General features: G+C 38.4%; 1 protein-coding gene across 2 annotated transcripts; it reads right to left on the bottom strand.

Moving 5' to 3' along the window:
* Positions 1-4204: 4204 nt before the first annotated feature.
* Positions 4205-12499, bottom strand: LOC149286317 (voltage-dependent calcium channel gamma-8 subunit-like). Of its 2 annotated transcripts, XM_089494212.1 has the most exons (5): positions 12277-12499; positions 10977-11060; positions 5757-5897; positions 4304-4785; positions 4205-4252 (listed from the first exon to the last, which is right to left on the bottom strand). In XM_089494212.1, the coding sequence occupies exons 1-5, from the start codon at positions 12497-12499 to the stop codon at positions 4205-4207; spliced, it is 978 nt and encodes a 325-aa protein (XP_089350338.1). The 2 variants fall into 2 exon arrangements, with proteins under 2 accessions (XP_089350338.1, XP_089350337.1); XM_089494211.1 differs by having other exon boundaries at positions 4205-4785.
* Between the last annotated feature and the right edge of the window lie 395 nt (positions 12500-12894).

Here is a 12894-nt window from a genome sequence, read left to right as displayed (position 1 = left end):
CAGTCTCAGATATCTACCATATTAATTTTGTCATATACATTTCTACTGACTCTTAACACTAGACATTGATAACTAGCCCTTTACGTGTTTAGACAGTTCCTGCTCTCTAGTATTTTGGAGTACTGCCCTTCGGAGATGTATTTTTTTTTTCCAGCCTTTAAACCTTTGCTTTGATTTTTTTTATGATCTGCTTATTCTCTCAAGAGGTTTGACTTGTGTTCACCGACCTGTCATTTCTTGGAAGGATCACTCAGTAATACTGTCCTTAGTTGCATCTCCTTCAAAAGATTCCTGGCACTGTTCTCCCACCGAGAAACACGCATAAAGCCCTCAAAAAGCAATCGTTTCTGTTCTTACTAGAGGCCTATTCCCATAATGTCAAATTATTTTGACGTGGTAGATAGATAACTATTTTGCCGTTAAGATGGATGATACACAGTATGTGCTTGCAGTGGGAAATTATAATTAATTTCAATGCCTGTGAAGGAATTGCAGAATATACATCCCAGCACAGCAGCTGTAAAGGCATCTGGCCCAGACACCTGACTCGATATTTACATTCCACCTCGCCTCATTTTTCCTCACTTATAACAAGATATTTAATCTTGGAAATGCATATTAAATTTTACAATTGAGAAACCCCGGCATTCTTGTCAGGGGCCTATTACGATCTTAAAATTCTACTTTTGAATTATAAAGACGACTAGTAGGATACGGAATTAAATATTATGGCACCATTAAGATAAAAACCTGCATTATCCATCATCTTGCCATTCTCATTGTTATCTTTCAAACAATTATCAACATTATTTAATGAGGAATGCTGGAAGCAGCAACATTTTTGCAGTTACTTTGGTTATAAATGATACACAGTATGTGATCGATGTACCTGGATAAAAGTCTGGTTTTTCGCCATAGCTTTGAATTTTTAATGAACATTTTTTAAAAAAAAGTTTCCGCATTTCCTCAATAACATTACATCTGCACATACTTAAGAAGCTGGAATATTTTTACAAAATTAATTGTAACTATGGGGTATTTCTGGGTATGATTTCTGTCAAAATTTATTTATTTTATTATGTTGCCTAAATCTGTACTGCAAGCAAAAAATTTGATACATATTTTTGTAGTATTCTTTTGTTGTTTTTGCCGAAAATCTCAATAGTACAGGTTTTATGAATTTCTAGTTTAAGTAAGAAACTAATTCTGAGCATATGTATGTAAAACATAGTCAGTACTACATTGCAAATAATATAGCAAGTCCGCCAACCACAAGATTTTTTCTATGCATTGTTCCAGCTGCATGATCTCAACATAGAGTTGAAATAATACTTCTTGATGCTTACCAGGTGCACACATTGTAAATCAGAGGAACCAATTTTTTTTTAACAGTTTAGAAAATTTGGATCTTAAAAAATGGCTCCTATAGTGGTCACAGGCAGGGCCGGTCCTAGACCAAGGCAAGAATATTCTCTTGCGCATCCCCCATTCTTTTACATTGATGGCAATATTTTTAAAACCTAGCAGGACCAAGGTGTGAAGAAGCTATACAGAGTAAGGTGCAGAGCAATTATTTGTTATGCAGGGGCAGCTTAGCCAGGTACACATGGTGCATCAAACCCAAACACAGGAAATAATTGCTCATACACTCTAACACTATATGAAAACATACACACTCTAAAACACACCCCCACACGCACATTCACTCTAACACAGAATACTGACACACCGCACTGTACACTAAACCCATTCTGTACACTGACACTCATGCACACAAACACCACACACTGACACACAGAGTCTAACACTGTACACTGACACATACACGGTTTAACTTGTAAACTGTCATCCCCTAATATTAATTCTAACCGTATATACCGGCACACCCTTGTACACTGACACCCCCACACACATTTATTTTAATCAGGGATAGGTATGGATGTGGTAAATGGCAGACATATTCACAGTTGCTGGAATTAGCCTGCCCCTCTACACACACACACACACACTCATACCCATACACACATACTTATACATGCAGACTCACCCTTGCTCTAACACAGAAACATCCTGGCTTACACTTGCTCTTGCAGCCACACACTTACTTACCCTTAGACACACTTGGCCTAAAATACACTTTCAAAACACACACTATCTCCTTTTTCTTGATTTTTTTTTCTCTCCTCATCTCTCCCCTTACTCCCCATCTCCCCTCATTCTCACTTCCATCCATCCTTCCCCTTTCTCATCTTTTCTGTCTTCTTGATTGCGTGGTAAGAGCACTGGGTTTGTCACTACAGACATCTGTTCAGTTCTCCTTATCAGTGCGTGTGGCATCAGTGCTGAGCGCTAGGATATGACATCATATGCCAGTAATTGGCATCAGTCACTGGCACACTTTTTGTCCAAATGGAAGAAAATCCATGATCTCCACAAATGGTCCTACTGCGCCGGCAGCGAGTGCCTCCCTGCCTAAGGCACCCCAGGCTGCTGCCTTTGCGGCGTGGAACTAAGACCGGCCCTGGCCACAGGAATAGGAAATTATTGGAAATCCATACTTCATAGGTGAATATTTTTTATTGTTCCCACCTTTTAAGAAATTAAGAAAAATATTTTAGAAGTTATTCCTGCATGGTGCTATAAAATAGTGCTATGAAAGCAACATTACTTGGCTTTCACCTTACACTTTACATACAGTATAAGCTTGTTATGGGTGCCAGTGACCAATTTAAGCATTTGTTGTTTTAATGGTAATCTAATCATGTTTTATTAAATAACAATTGTTGAGTATCAAAGGTAATTGTCATCGGCTTTGTTGAAATATGTACTTTAGTGGCACAAAAATTTGTTAGAATATTCCTAGCTCTGATTATCTGCCATGCAGCGGAACTGGGAATAATTGGGAAGATGTAGATTAATTTGGGAACCATGGTGAACCACCAAAAAACACACAAGAAACAAGAGTTTCTAGGAGTAAATGAAAATGATTTAACTTAAAATATGTCTTAAAGTTGCTAAATTAAGCCATTTAGCTCACACAGCACTATTTCAGAAATATAACTTATTGGGCATAATTCAATTAACCTTCTAAAGTGAAGAATTTTGCTGAAAAATCACACACTGAAATCATAAGCACAAGTAAACATTTAAACTTCCTGAACTTAAAGCTCCCCAAAAACAATTGCTAACTTATAAAATGCAGGTACACATTTAAACTCAACACAGCATGCGCAGTTTTCGTGTCCTTAACCACAATGAATTGAATAAATACCAAAAAACGAATTGCCTTTAGGGCACATTTTTGCCACGGCAGAAGCTTATCACAGTCAGTGTGGTACAGCCAGTAGTGCGAATGTCTGATAGGAATGATGTCTGAGGGAATACTTCTGAAGGTTGCATCCCAGGGATTGTTTAGTGTTATATGCATTCTTTCAATGACGGGTTTACTTTTAAGTGGGAGTAGTACTGCTTTTGGGAATACATTTCTTTGCTGTAGAAAGTGATCTGAAGACCATCTCAGTTCATATAGTGCGCAAATCTTACTAGGCGTTAAGTGCATTATTAAAGAATATTCATTGATAATGATATTGATAACTTCATATGACATCATTGTTTGTGTTTTTCCTCAAAGCTTTTTCTGTTAATTGATATGATTTTTTATATATATATTTATATTGTATGTATGTTTGAACATGAAGCTAAATATGAAGCGACTTGTATGTAATTTATGCAGTTGAGTCATATATGTGTGGGAATCTCTTTTGTTATAAAACTATTGGTTCATAGATTAACCTTATTTTTGTTTCACTATAATGTAATACACGTTTGTGAAGGAAACTAGAACATAGCAATGAAGTAGATGGCCTCTAAATGGATTATAAAAAATTAAATGGCTAGGTCAAACTTTATCATATCTTATCAAAGAGAAGTTGATAATTACAATCCTAAAAGAGTTTTACTTTTAATATGTATATCATTTGTTATCAAAATACTATAATGCAGAATTCAGAATGTATATCTTTTGGTTCCAAAACATAATCTTTTACTGGTAGAGAGGTTTAGGGCCCGTATCTTCCCCTACACCAGGAATTGGCAGCGACATGGCATAAAATGGCTCCTATCTCCATTCCAAGACTCGCATCATCACACGCATTGTACATTCATTCCTTCACACTAACTTACAATATCTTTATTTTGGGCCCACCTAAACAGGTGTGGTTTTCCTGTTTAACGTGTTGGTGTTAGAACCGTCCTTGCCCAGGGTGCCTGTGTTTGAGGCTGGACCTGTGACCGTGACGGTAACCCCGGAATCCTTGGGAAAGCAGTTGTGGAGCTGTAGAAAACTGTGATCCCCACGCTCTGTATTATATAAGCTGCTTACATTGGCCTTGGAGGTATCTCTTGACAATGTGTACATGGAGATGTCAGTGGATGGTATCCCTTTGACTCCAACAGGAGAAGTGTCCCTAGACTGAGAAGGCTCAGTGGAGCGTGAACTTGACCTGGAGCGTCGACGATACCGAAACCGGTAACTAGGTAGGCGAAGAATGGCTGAGGGGTTTTTTATTAGTTCTGTACGTGACTTACAGTGGGCTTCTCTATTTTTCTCAATGTAAATATTTACTGCAAGGACCCCAATCATCTCTGCAATGATGAAAGAAAGCCCCCCAAAGTAGAAGGACCAGCCGTATGAGTAATGACTTTTCTTTTCATCATCTCTCTTGGTTCCAGGATCTCCCGCATTTGCAGAAATGTAAACAATAACACCAATGATGTTGCTTAAACCTGCCATTAGAAGTGAGAGGATATAATTATACCGGGAAAGCTTTTAGATTTAATAGAACTGAACATGGACTGGAACACATTACATTAAGACAGAGTAACAATACAACTATTATTTACACATATTACTTATAGGTGCTGCTAATATATAAGAAGATTAACCTAAGAGCGATAGATGCTGCTGTCATCAACTCTAAATATCACCTAGACCTAGGTATTATCAACATACGTTAAAAAAAATAACAGTTTAGTACTCCTTGCAAAGAAAAATTATTTCCTTCTCTTCTCAATCCTAACAACCTTACTATTATTTCTTACTTACTATAACTTCTGATTCCCTGATGTACCATACCACAGTATCCTCCACCAGCCTCACAGCTCAAGACTTTATACATACACATACTTTTAATATAAGCTTTTTTCCTCCGTTACAGAAAGGTCTTAAATTTTTTTTTACCCCCCCTTCCCCGCAACCTCCATGTTCTGACCCTAACTACCATCGTCAATATCTCTTTTAATACCTATCTACTCCTGGTAACTCTTCAGTTTTGCCCTGGATGTTTTAGGTAGCACAGCTGATTGCCGGACCTCTTGGTCTTCGATCTCTGGGTAGCAGAAACGATGCTTGGTTTTACTCACTTCTTCTTTTGTAGCCTAATGGGACTGGCTCTTCTCCTGCCTTCGATATGGGGCTAGTCATGGTAATGTCTAACTACAGTGGTGTATTGAATTCCCCCATCAAGCTTCTTGAATGTCTTGTCTATCCGAGCTAACATGATTTATTTCTCTTAAACCTCACAAGCCACCACTATTCTTAATGTGTACTGTTTGGAGAATTGTCCACCTGGAATGATTTGTTACTGGATAAGCAGAGGTGGAGTTAACATTTGTAGTATATTCTATACATGCGTATAATTCAGAAAGAACACACATTTATGAAACCAGAAAGGTAAAGAGAGGCATTCATTACTTACCTGCAGCAACAAACAGAATTCCAGCCCCCAGTATGATATTACGCTTTGATTTGTAAACACGACTGGCAGCAACACATAGGCCCCCAAGTAAAAGGAGCATGGCACTGAGGATAGGGAAGATGCTTGAGGCACGGACAACACCTGGCACACAAGAAAAAGAGATGTGATTTAACAATAATTTCCATTCCAAGTTGGCATTCGCTTTTCACTATTGTCAAATCATATTTTCAGTCACAAGTATGTCATGAAAAGATGTCCATAGAGGACCAATGACGTTCCTGGTACATCGTGGGTAAAAAATTGCCCCACGTCACTGTCAGCCTACAGCAAATACCCTGTACTTCCATGTATATAATTTGTGTGGGTACACTAAATGAGAAAGAGGGAAATAGCTAAAAATTTCTGGTCTTGTTGCAAAAAATAGTCCTGGTCCTTACGATCATAAATTAACACTTGCAGAGCGTCCAGTTGGTGCAAGTTGAAAAAACAAGCAACTTGCAGATTTATTAACTCCCACTTTGCTTATGGTTGTCATTTAACTTGCATCCCCTCATCTACAACTCAAGAGCTGCATAGGGTTGGGATATTTGCATATTTGTGATTATTCACAAACAATCCACAATTTAACTGAACACTCAAACGTTTTAGTGGCTGGACCCCAAAGAGTCATCCTCAACAGACTAATTTGATCCAACTAAGCAGAAACAGCAGTGTACTAATGCATATTTTCATTTAAATAAAATGCTATGAAGGTTGAATTATATTTTAATCAGGGTTTTTTCAAATACAAAATAATAAGGAACAAAAACCATTTTCTGTGAATACATTGCTATTGAGGTAAAGCAATACTTAAAATAAGAGTGACTATTTTCATCATTTCTTTTTCGTTTTACTTGACCTTGCCAATATTTACAACAAAGATGTTATCTATTGTAGCCATCCTCAAACCAAAAAGGACCTAAATACTAAACTATTTTTTAAGGTTTTTTTTATTTTTATTAGATTTCACGTGGGAAGGGTAAACAATGTTGGGCACCTATTTTTACACATTTTGATTTTTTACATTTATTATAATTTTTATTTTTTTTTAAACTTTTTTGACTGGAGATCCCATTTGGACTCTTTATTGACCTCAGGGATCTCTCTTACAACCAGACATTGCCCCTTATGATGTTGTGGTAGTGTTTATCAATTTATTTTTACAAAATATTTGTAAAGCAACTTGGCATAACATTTCCATCAGAGTATGGGGTATAAGGAACTCCAAAAACATAAAAAGAACACGAAAGAAAGCAAACTATAGTGTAGTATAACAAAGCACCATTGGTAATTAAATAGGAGCATTTCCAAAATGTGCCCTCATACTGCTCTGTGTTAAAGCTTGTGATTAAGATTTGTGTGGCTCTTTCGGATATAATATCCACTTCCACATGTGTCTCAGGCAAAGCAAAGATGATCAGTGGTGTCAGTAAACCAGTAATATTTAAACAAAATTTAAAAAGTACCTCCAAGTTACAATTACACACTACGCGTTTTACCCTTAAAAATATATCTCTGGGTTTCATCAAGGTGTGGCTCTGTGTCTTTTCTATAGTCTTTTTATAGTTCCATGATATTCATCCAGTTATTCTGTGTTGAAATATTGTTGTGTCATCATCTTGTGGCATTTCACGCAACACTTCTTAGTCTAAATCTCAGATGATGTCATCATCATCTTGCGGTAACTTACATTCATCCATCTTGACGTTGGGCATAATATCTCGATTGTATCTCAATGTATAATTCACAGAATTCACAGAATACCAATATGCTTTAAAGTATAATAAAACAACAACTTCCCAAAACAATTCAGAGAAATTGAAGTATCGTGCAATATATTATCTTAAAAATAAAAGACCACTGTATTATTTACACACACATACTTACACACACATATACACACTCTAACACACACTAACACACTCATGCTAACACACACACTCATGCTACCACTGATACTTAAACATACACTTCAACATACATACATACATACATACCTACCTTACCTTCTCTCTCACTCTCCTCCCTCTCTTGCCGTCTACCTCCGTACCTTTCTTACCCTCTCTCTCACTATATCCCTGCCTCCCTCACTCTCTCTCTTTCTCCCTCCTTGCCTACCTCCCTCTCCTAACCCCTTTTAGGGGCTTATTTGTCTAAGCAATCAGTGTTTTTAAAGAACTTGACCCGCTGCGTTCCACCTCCGCAAGCAGGCAGGTCCAGGTCGACAGACCTTTTTCATGAATTTTGTAGCTGCCTGGGGTATATTGCCATGACGCCCCCAGGGGCACCCCTGACTCCAGGCCTTGAGGGCTACAAACGAGCCAATATTTTTGGATTTCTGCGTTTTAGCACAGACATCAAAATACTAAATGACTTGTTTGGAGGCAAGGATACACAGAATTTCTGGTATGTTCCTTTCAAGCCCCGGAGTTAAAAAGCACTCTGCCCAGTTAATGTTGAAAACACTTTGCAATATGAAATAGTTTTTCACTATTCGCAGTTAAATAGCAAAAAAAAACAAAAAAAACCTCTGAGCATGGTATGTGGAGATAGCATAAATAATCTTCAGACACACAAGGAATGAATTGAGCCTGTGCGGCATATTTTCAATTGCAGCAAAAGATTATAAATCAAAGGATATGTGATAAAGCCACCTAAAAATTATCTTTTCATTTTAATAACTTTAGAAAAAAATATCTTTATCTGATTTTCTCCAAGCGGTAATTTTAAAGTAAAAGGAAATAATAATTATTTAAAGCTTCATTAAAAAAAATGAATATTTATTTTAAATATAATCATATACAAAGTAAAGTGTTTCAACACCGAACTGGGCTTTGTGTTGTACTGTTCCAATAAACTACTACTGCACATCTGGAGGTCCCCATAACAGTCCAGGTGTGTAAATTGGGATACCTGTGTTTGGGGTGCGGTTAGAGGTGGAAGGCGGCAGGAATGGGCCTGCAAAAGCGGGACAAAGGGGCAGCCATGCAGGACGATGGGACATTACCCAAAAATTGGGACTATCGCACAGAAACTGGCCAATATGGGAGGTGTTTTGGTTACATTCGCCACAAGATCACACTGAGCTGATTCTTTATAGAAATGCCAATGGAATCCTGCTGATGTTTATTACATTCCTTTCCACAGACCTAAATTATACAGGGCCACGGGGTCACTTGGGGAAATTACCATTGAGACGTTCCAGTGTTTACCATAAGGCAATAAGATAAGAAACTAGCATGCTTGTCTAGGTTGGATAACAGACATAGGCACCAGTAACATATTCTGGCCTAGGCCATGTGCGTGCCTGCTCAATGGGCCAGTTTGAGGGATCTTGGCAGAGCAGATGCCAGTACACTAAAATACTGGAATTTAAAATGAAGTATCATTAAATACAGGGCCAGCCCAAGACATAGTGCCGCCTGGGGCGAAGTTTGAAATGACACCCCCCCGCCAACCCAACTGCTCATTATCTACCCTTCCTTTCCCTACCTTCTCATTATCTACCCTATCTCTCCCCCTTTGTACTTCACTTACCTTCCAGAAGTCCTGCGGCAAGAGTCTCCCTGCTCTGCCATGGTGCGCACTGCTTCACTGCTGAGCGCCGGAAATGACATCATATTCCAGCGCTCAGCATTACAAGCCGGCACCGAGACCGAGCTAGAGGGCTCGCAAAGGAGAGGGGCGCCGAGTGGGTACTGAAAACTTGATAAGCGAAAACCACTCGGCACACCTCTCTCTCCTCCACTTGGGGCGGCAAAGTGCCGCACTCTGCTCTATGGCAGGGCCAGCCCTGATTAAATAGCATTCATCTGTAAGGGACTGCACTTTTATTTAGATCTTTAAAATACAAATTTTTAACGTTCACATTTTGGCAAAAAACCCCCCATTTTTTTTAAAGATTTTGTAAACATTAGTTTTCCATCTGTGACCTATAGCAGTGTATGTGTATATGTTAAAGTAATGTGAAGACTCACAAAACAGGATTTTGGTGTGGGGAATGTGCTTTTATTTAAGTATCAGTGTTAGTACCAATGATAGGTATTTGATGCAAGACTCCATAGTGAATCTCAGTGTTGGTGTGCAGTCAAATCTGTACTGTTATCCCACATGTTTCTACTCTAGTTTGTTCTGGTCCCAGTCTCATTCTACTTCTACCCACGCACAAAACTCATGCTGCTAAAGGCAGTCCCTACAACAACATGCAACAAGATCAAACAAAGGATGTCTGCGGTCAGTCTTATGCAATTATGTTCAGTTAAATGTCGCATGTTAGTTAGTTGATGTTTGATTTCAAATGAAGCCCTTTTTAAGTGTTTCTCTGCAGCACCTATTACATGTCTTTGCTTATCTGCACGTCACCTGCCGTCACAGTTTCACTGCTTGCCACCATAGCTAAGATACCATCATATAAATGAGGGAGAGATGTATGGAAATTTTCTACATACGATCAAGTACAGCATAGAGCCATGGATTTTCAATAAGAAAAAAAACAGGAATGTGATTAGAAAACAGCTTTCCAAGAACTAAAGGGAAGGGCTAAAAAGAAAGGTCAATAAGGATTCGACCTATTTGGACCTATGGTATACCTGATTCTCTGCATCACCAACTCGAGTTCCCTTTTTAATTCTGTAAATTCCAGCTAATACCCTGCCAACATTGACATTTATTTTCTATGGGCATTGCTGGGAAGCGTGGCTTCACCAGTTCAACAACCAAGTCCTCTGGGTCACAGGAGCGGGGTCCTGACATGTCCCACTCCACACCTATTTCCCCCCTAAATGGGGATGTGTCATGAGTGGGAACGCCCACTGGTAGCGGGCAGTCCTACCCACGTCCCAGGCTGCGGGTACCTGGAGCCCAAAAGTTCCCAGGTATGTCCATAGGGATTCCTGAAACAGATTGTGCAGATCGGTTTGGCCAAGCACATCTCTTGCACGGAAACAAGCTAAGGCGGAAACAACAAAGGGGCAGATGCATATTGGGGATTTCTCCAGAATCCCCCATGAATTTGTACAAGAGATACCACGAAGATTTGAAGAGACCACATAGTAATCCTATGCATATGTTGGCTGGAGTGACCCTTTAAAAGAAAGGAAGCACATTCTGTGATAACCCCAACAAACTAATAATAATAATTTTATATTAAATAAAAAATAATTTATACAGAAAATTACTTACGTAGAAGATACTCAGCACTGTCGTGATCATAATCTGTGTCTTCTGGAAAGTGGTTTATTTTAACACACACACCTCTTTTTTGACCTAAATTAAAAAAAAAATCAAAAGAAGCTCAATATTTAAGCACACATACATCTTTTTTTACTTTTTACAGAATGAGTCCTCGTGTCCCACCAGAAACGCAGGGGTTGGGTTTTGTTTTCCATGGGCAGTGCATTATTTGTTATTAAGGCTGATTATTTCACGGGTCCACTGTGGACTAAGCATGAACTAACCTAAGCATTTAATCAGACTATATGCCTGATGTGTAAAATGTAACCTGCATATCCCCTTTACCATGTATGTTTCTATTATTATTTGCTTGGGCACGTGTAACTAAAACATCCAATAAAGCTGAAAAATGTGCCAGTTTAGATGATACCCAGGATTGTTTACTGATTACTGTCAGGCATGTCATAGGTTTTATTTTTTAAGAGATAAACACTGCATGTCTTTAAGAGAAGACAAAATGAAATAATTCTGTTCAGGGCCAGATGAGGTACCATTATTGGCAGCACCTATGTTTGGTAATTTCACAACTGATGAGCTTACTACATGGTAATGCCAGGCTACATTATATTTGAGAAATTCAAGGATAGGAAATCTCCATGTGAATAGATAAACACTGACAAAATATAAACATCATCAAACGGTTCCCTTAGTGAGATGAAGGACAATGATCTTAGAAATTTGATCATTCTATATTCAACATTATTACATAAAATTTTACTTTTAAAAAATAGATTTAATGAAAACCACCATTGGTGCTGAAGGTTACCTAATTAATTATTCTTCTGGTTATTTATCATGTTTATGTTTACTCACGAGGGGATAAGATTGAAGTATGGGACTAGATACCTAAAGCTCTATCTACAAGGGGCAAATGCACCACCAGTGCGAATAATGCTCATTCTTCCAAATCATTCTTTGAACTTTTTGAGATCCTTGGAGTGGTCACTTTATTTATTTACATTTCTACTCAAAGCTGGACTTTGATGATGTTCACTTCAGCCGAGTTGGCAGTGGAATTTCATTGAATTTAGCAGCTAGGCTTGATCTTTATAGGATCCCGAGAGGGCTAAGTTGGGCCTAAGATAATTTTACTGATAATATTATGTGGTATTAATTTTTATGTTTTCCATCAAAGAATGAGAACCACACTGAAGATAATTCTTTAGACAAATATAAACACACAGTGCTTTTCTTTGGTCTTGAATGAGAAATATTCAAATATCTCCCAGATAATAATAAGTATAGTTACCTTCCAAGCAACAGATTCTCCACAGGCCAGAATGAGTCAACCCTCCTGGATCCTTCTTATCTTTCATTAGTATTTCCTCACTGGATATATTAGTGGTATTACAAATGAAGGCTCTGGCATAAAGCCAGTAATCTGTTCCTATGGCGATTGTCATAAGCCCAAATGCAGCAAAAGCTCCCACTGTGGTCAGAAGAATCTGAACCCCTTTCTCACACCACACCATTCTGCCTTCATTCCACCTCTTCCACGACTCCAGGGTGACAGGTTGGGGTGGTTGCTGAATTACACAAAGAAATTGGCTTGAAGTGGACGAAGCCTCTGGTCTTCTTCCTTGTTCAGCAATGTGATCTTTGGTTCCTTCTACCTTTGTTCGTTTTGAGTTTTGATGTCAACAGAAGCTTAGATGTTTTTGCCACAGGATAACAGGCGCAACTGGCTCACCCAAGATTATCTTCTCAACAAGCCTCAGAGTTTGTTCCATTGACTATTTAGGCTTAGGTTCATGTGTTTGAGTATCAATTATTGGAGAATAGCATTGGCATCACAAAAACCTGAGTGCAAAAGAAAAATATAGTGTCATAAAGAATGTTTACTGGTTCTTTTCACCTTAGACATCAC

The sequence above is a fragment of the Sceloporus occidentalis genome, unplaced genomic scaffold (assembly GCF_023333645.1).
Source record: "Sceloporus occidentalis isolate IW3139 unplaced genomic scaffold, rSceOcc1.0.p SCAF_70, whole genome shotgun sequence".
Classification (NCBI taxonomy): domain Eukaryota; kingdom Metazoa; phylum Chordata; class Lepidosauria; order Squamata; family Phrynosomatidae; genus Sceloporus; species Sceloporus occidentalis.
This window is presented reverse-complemented; position numbering and strand designations above follow the sequence as displayed.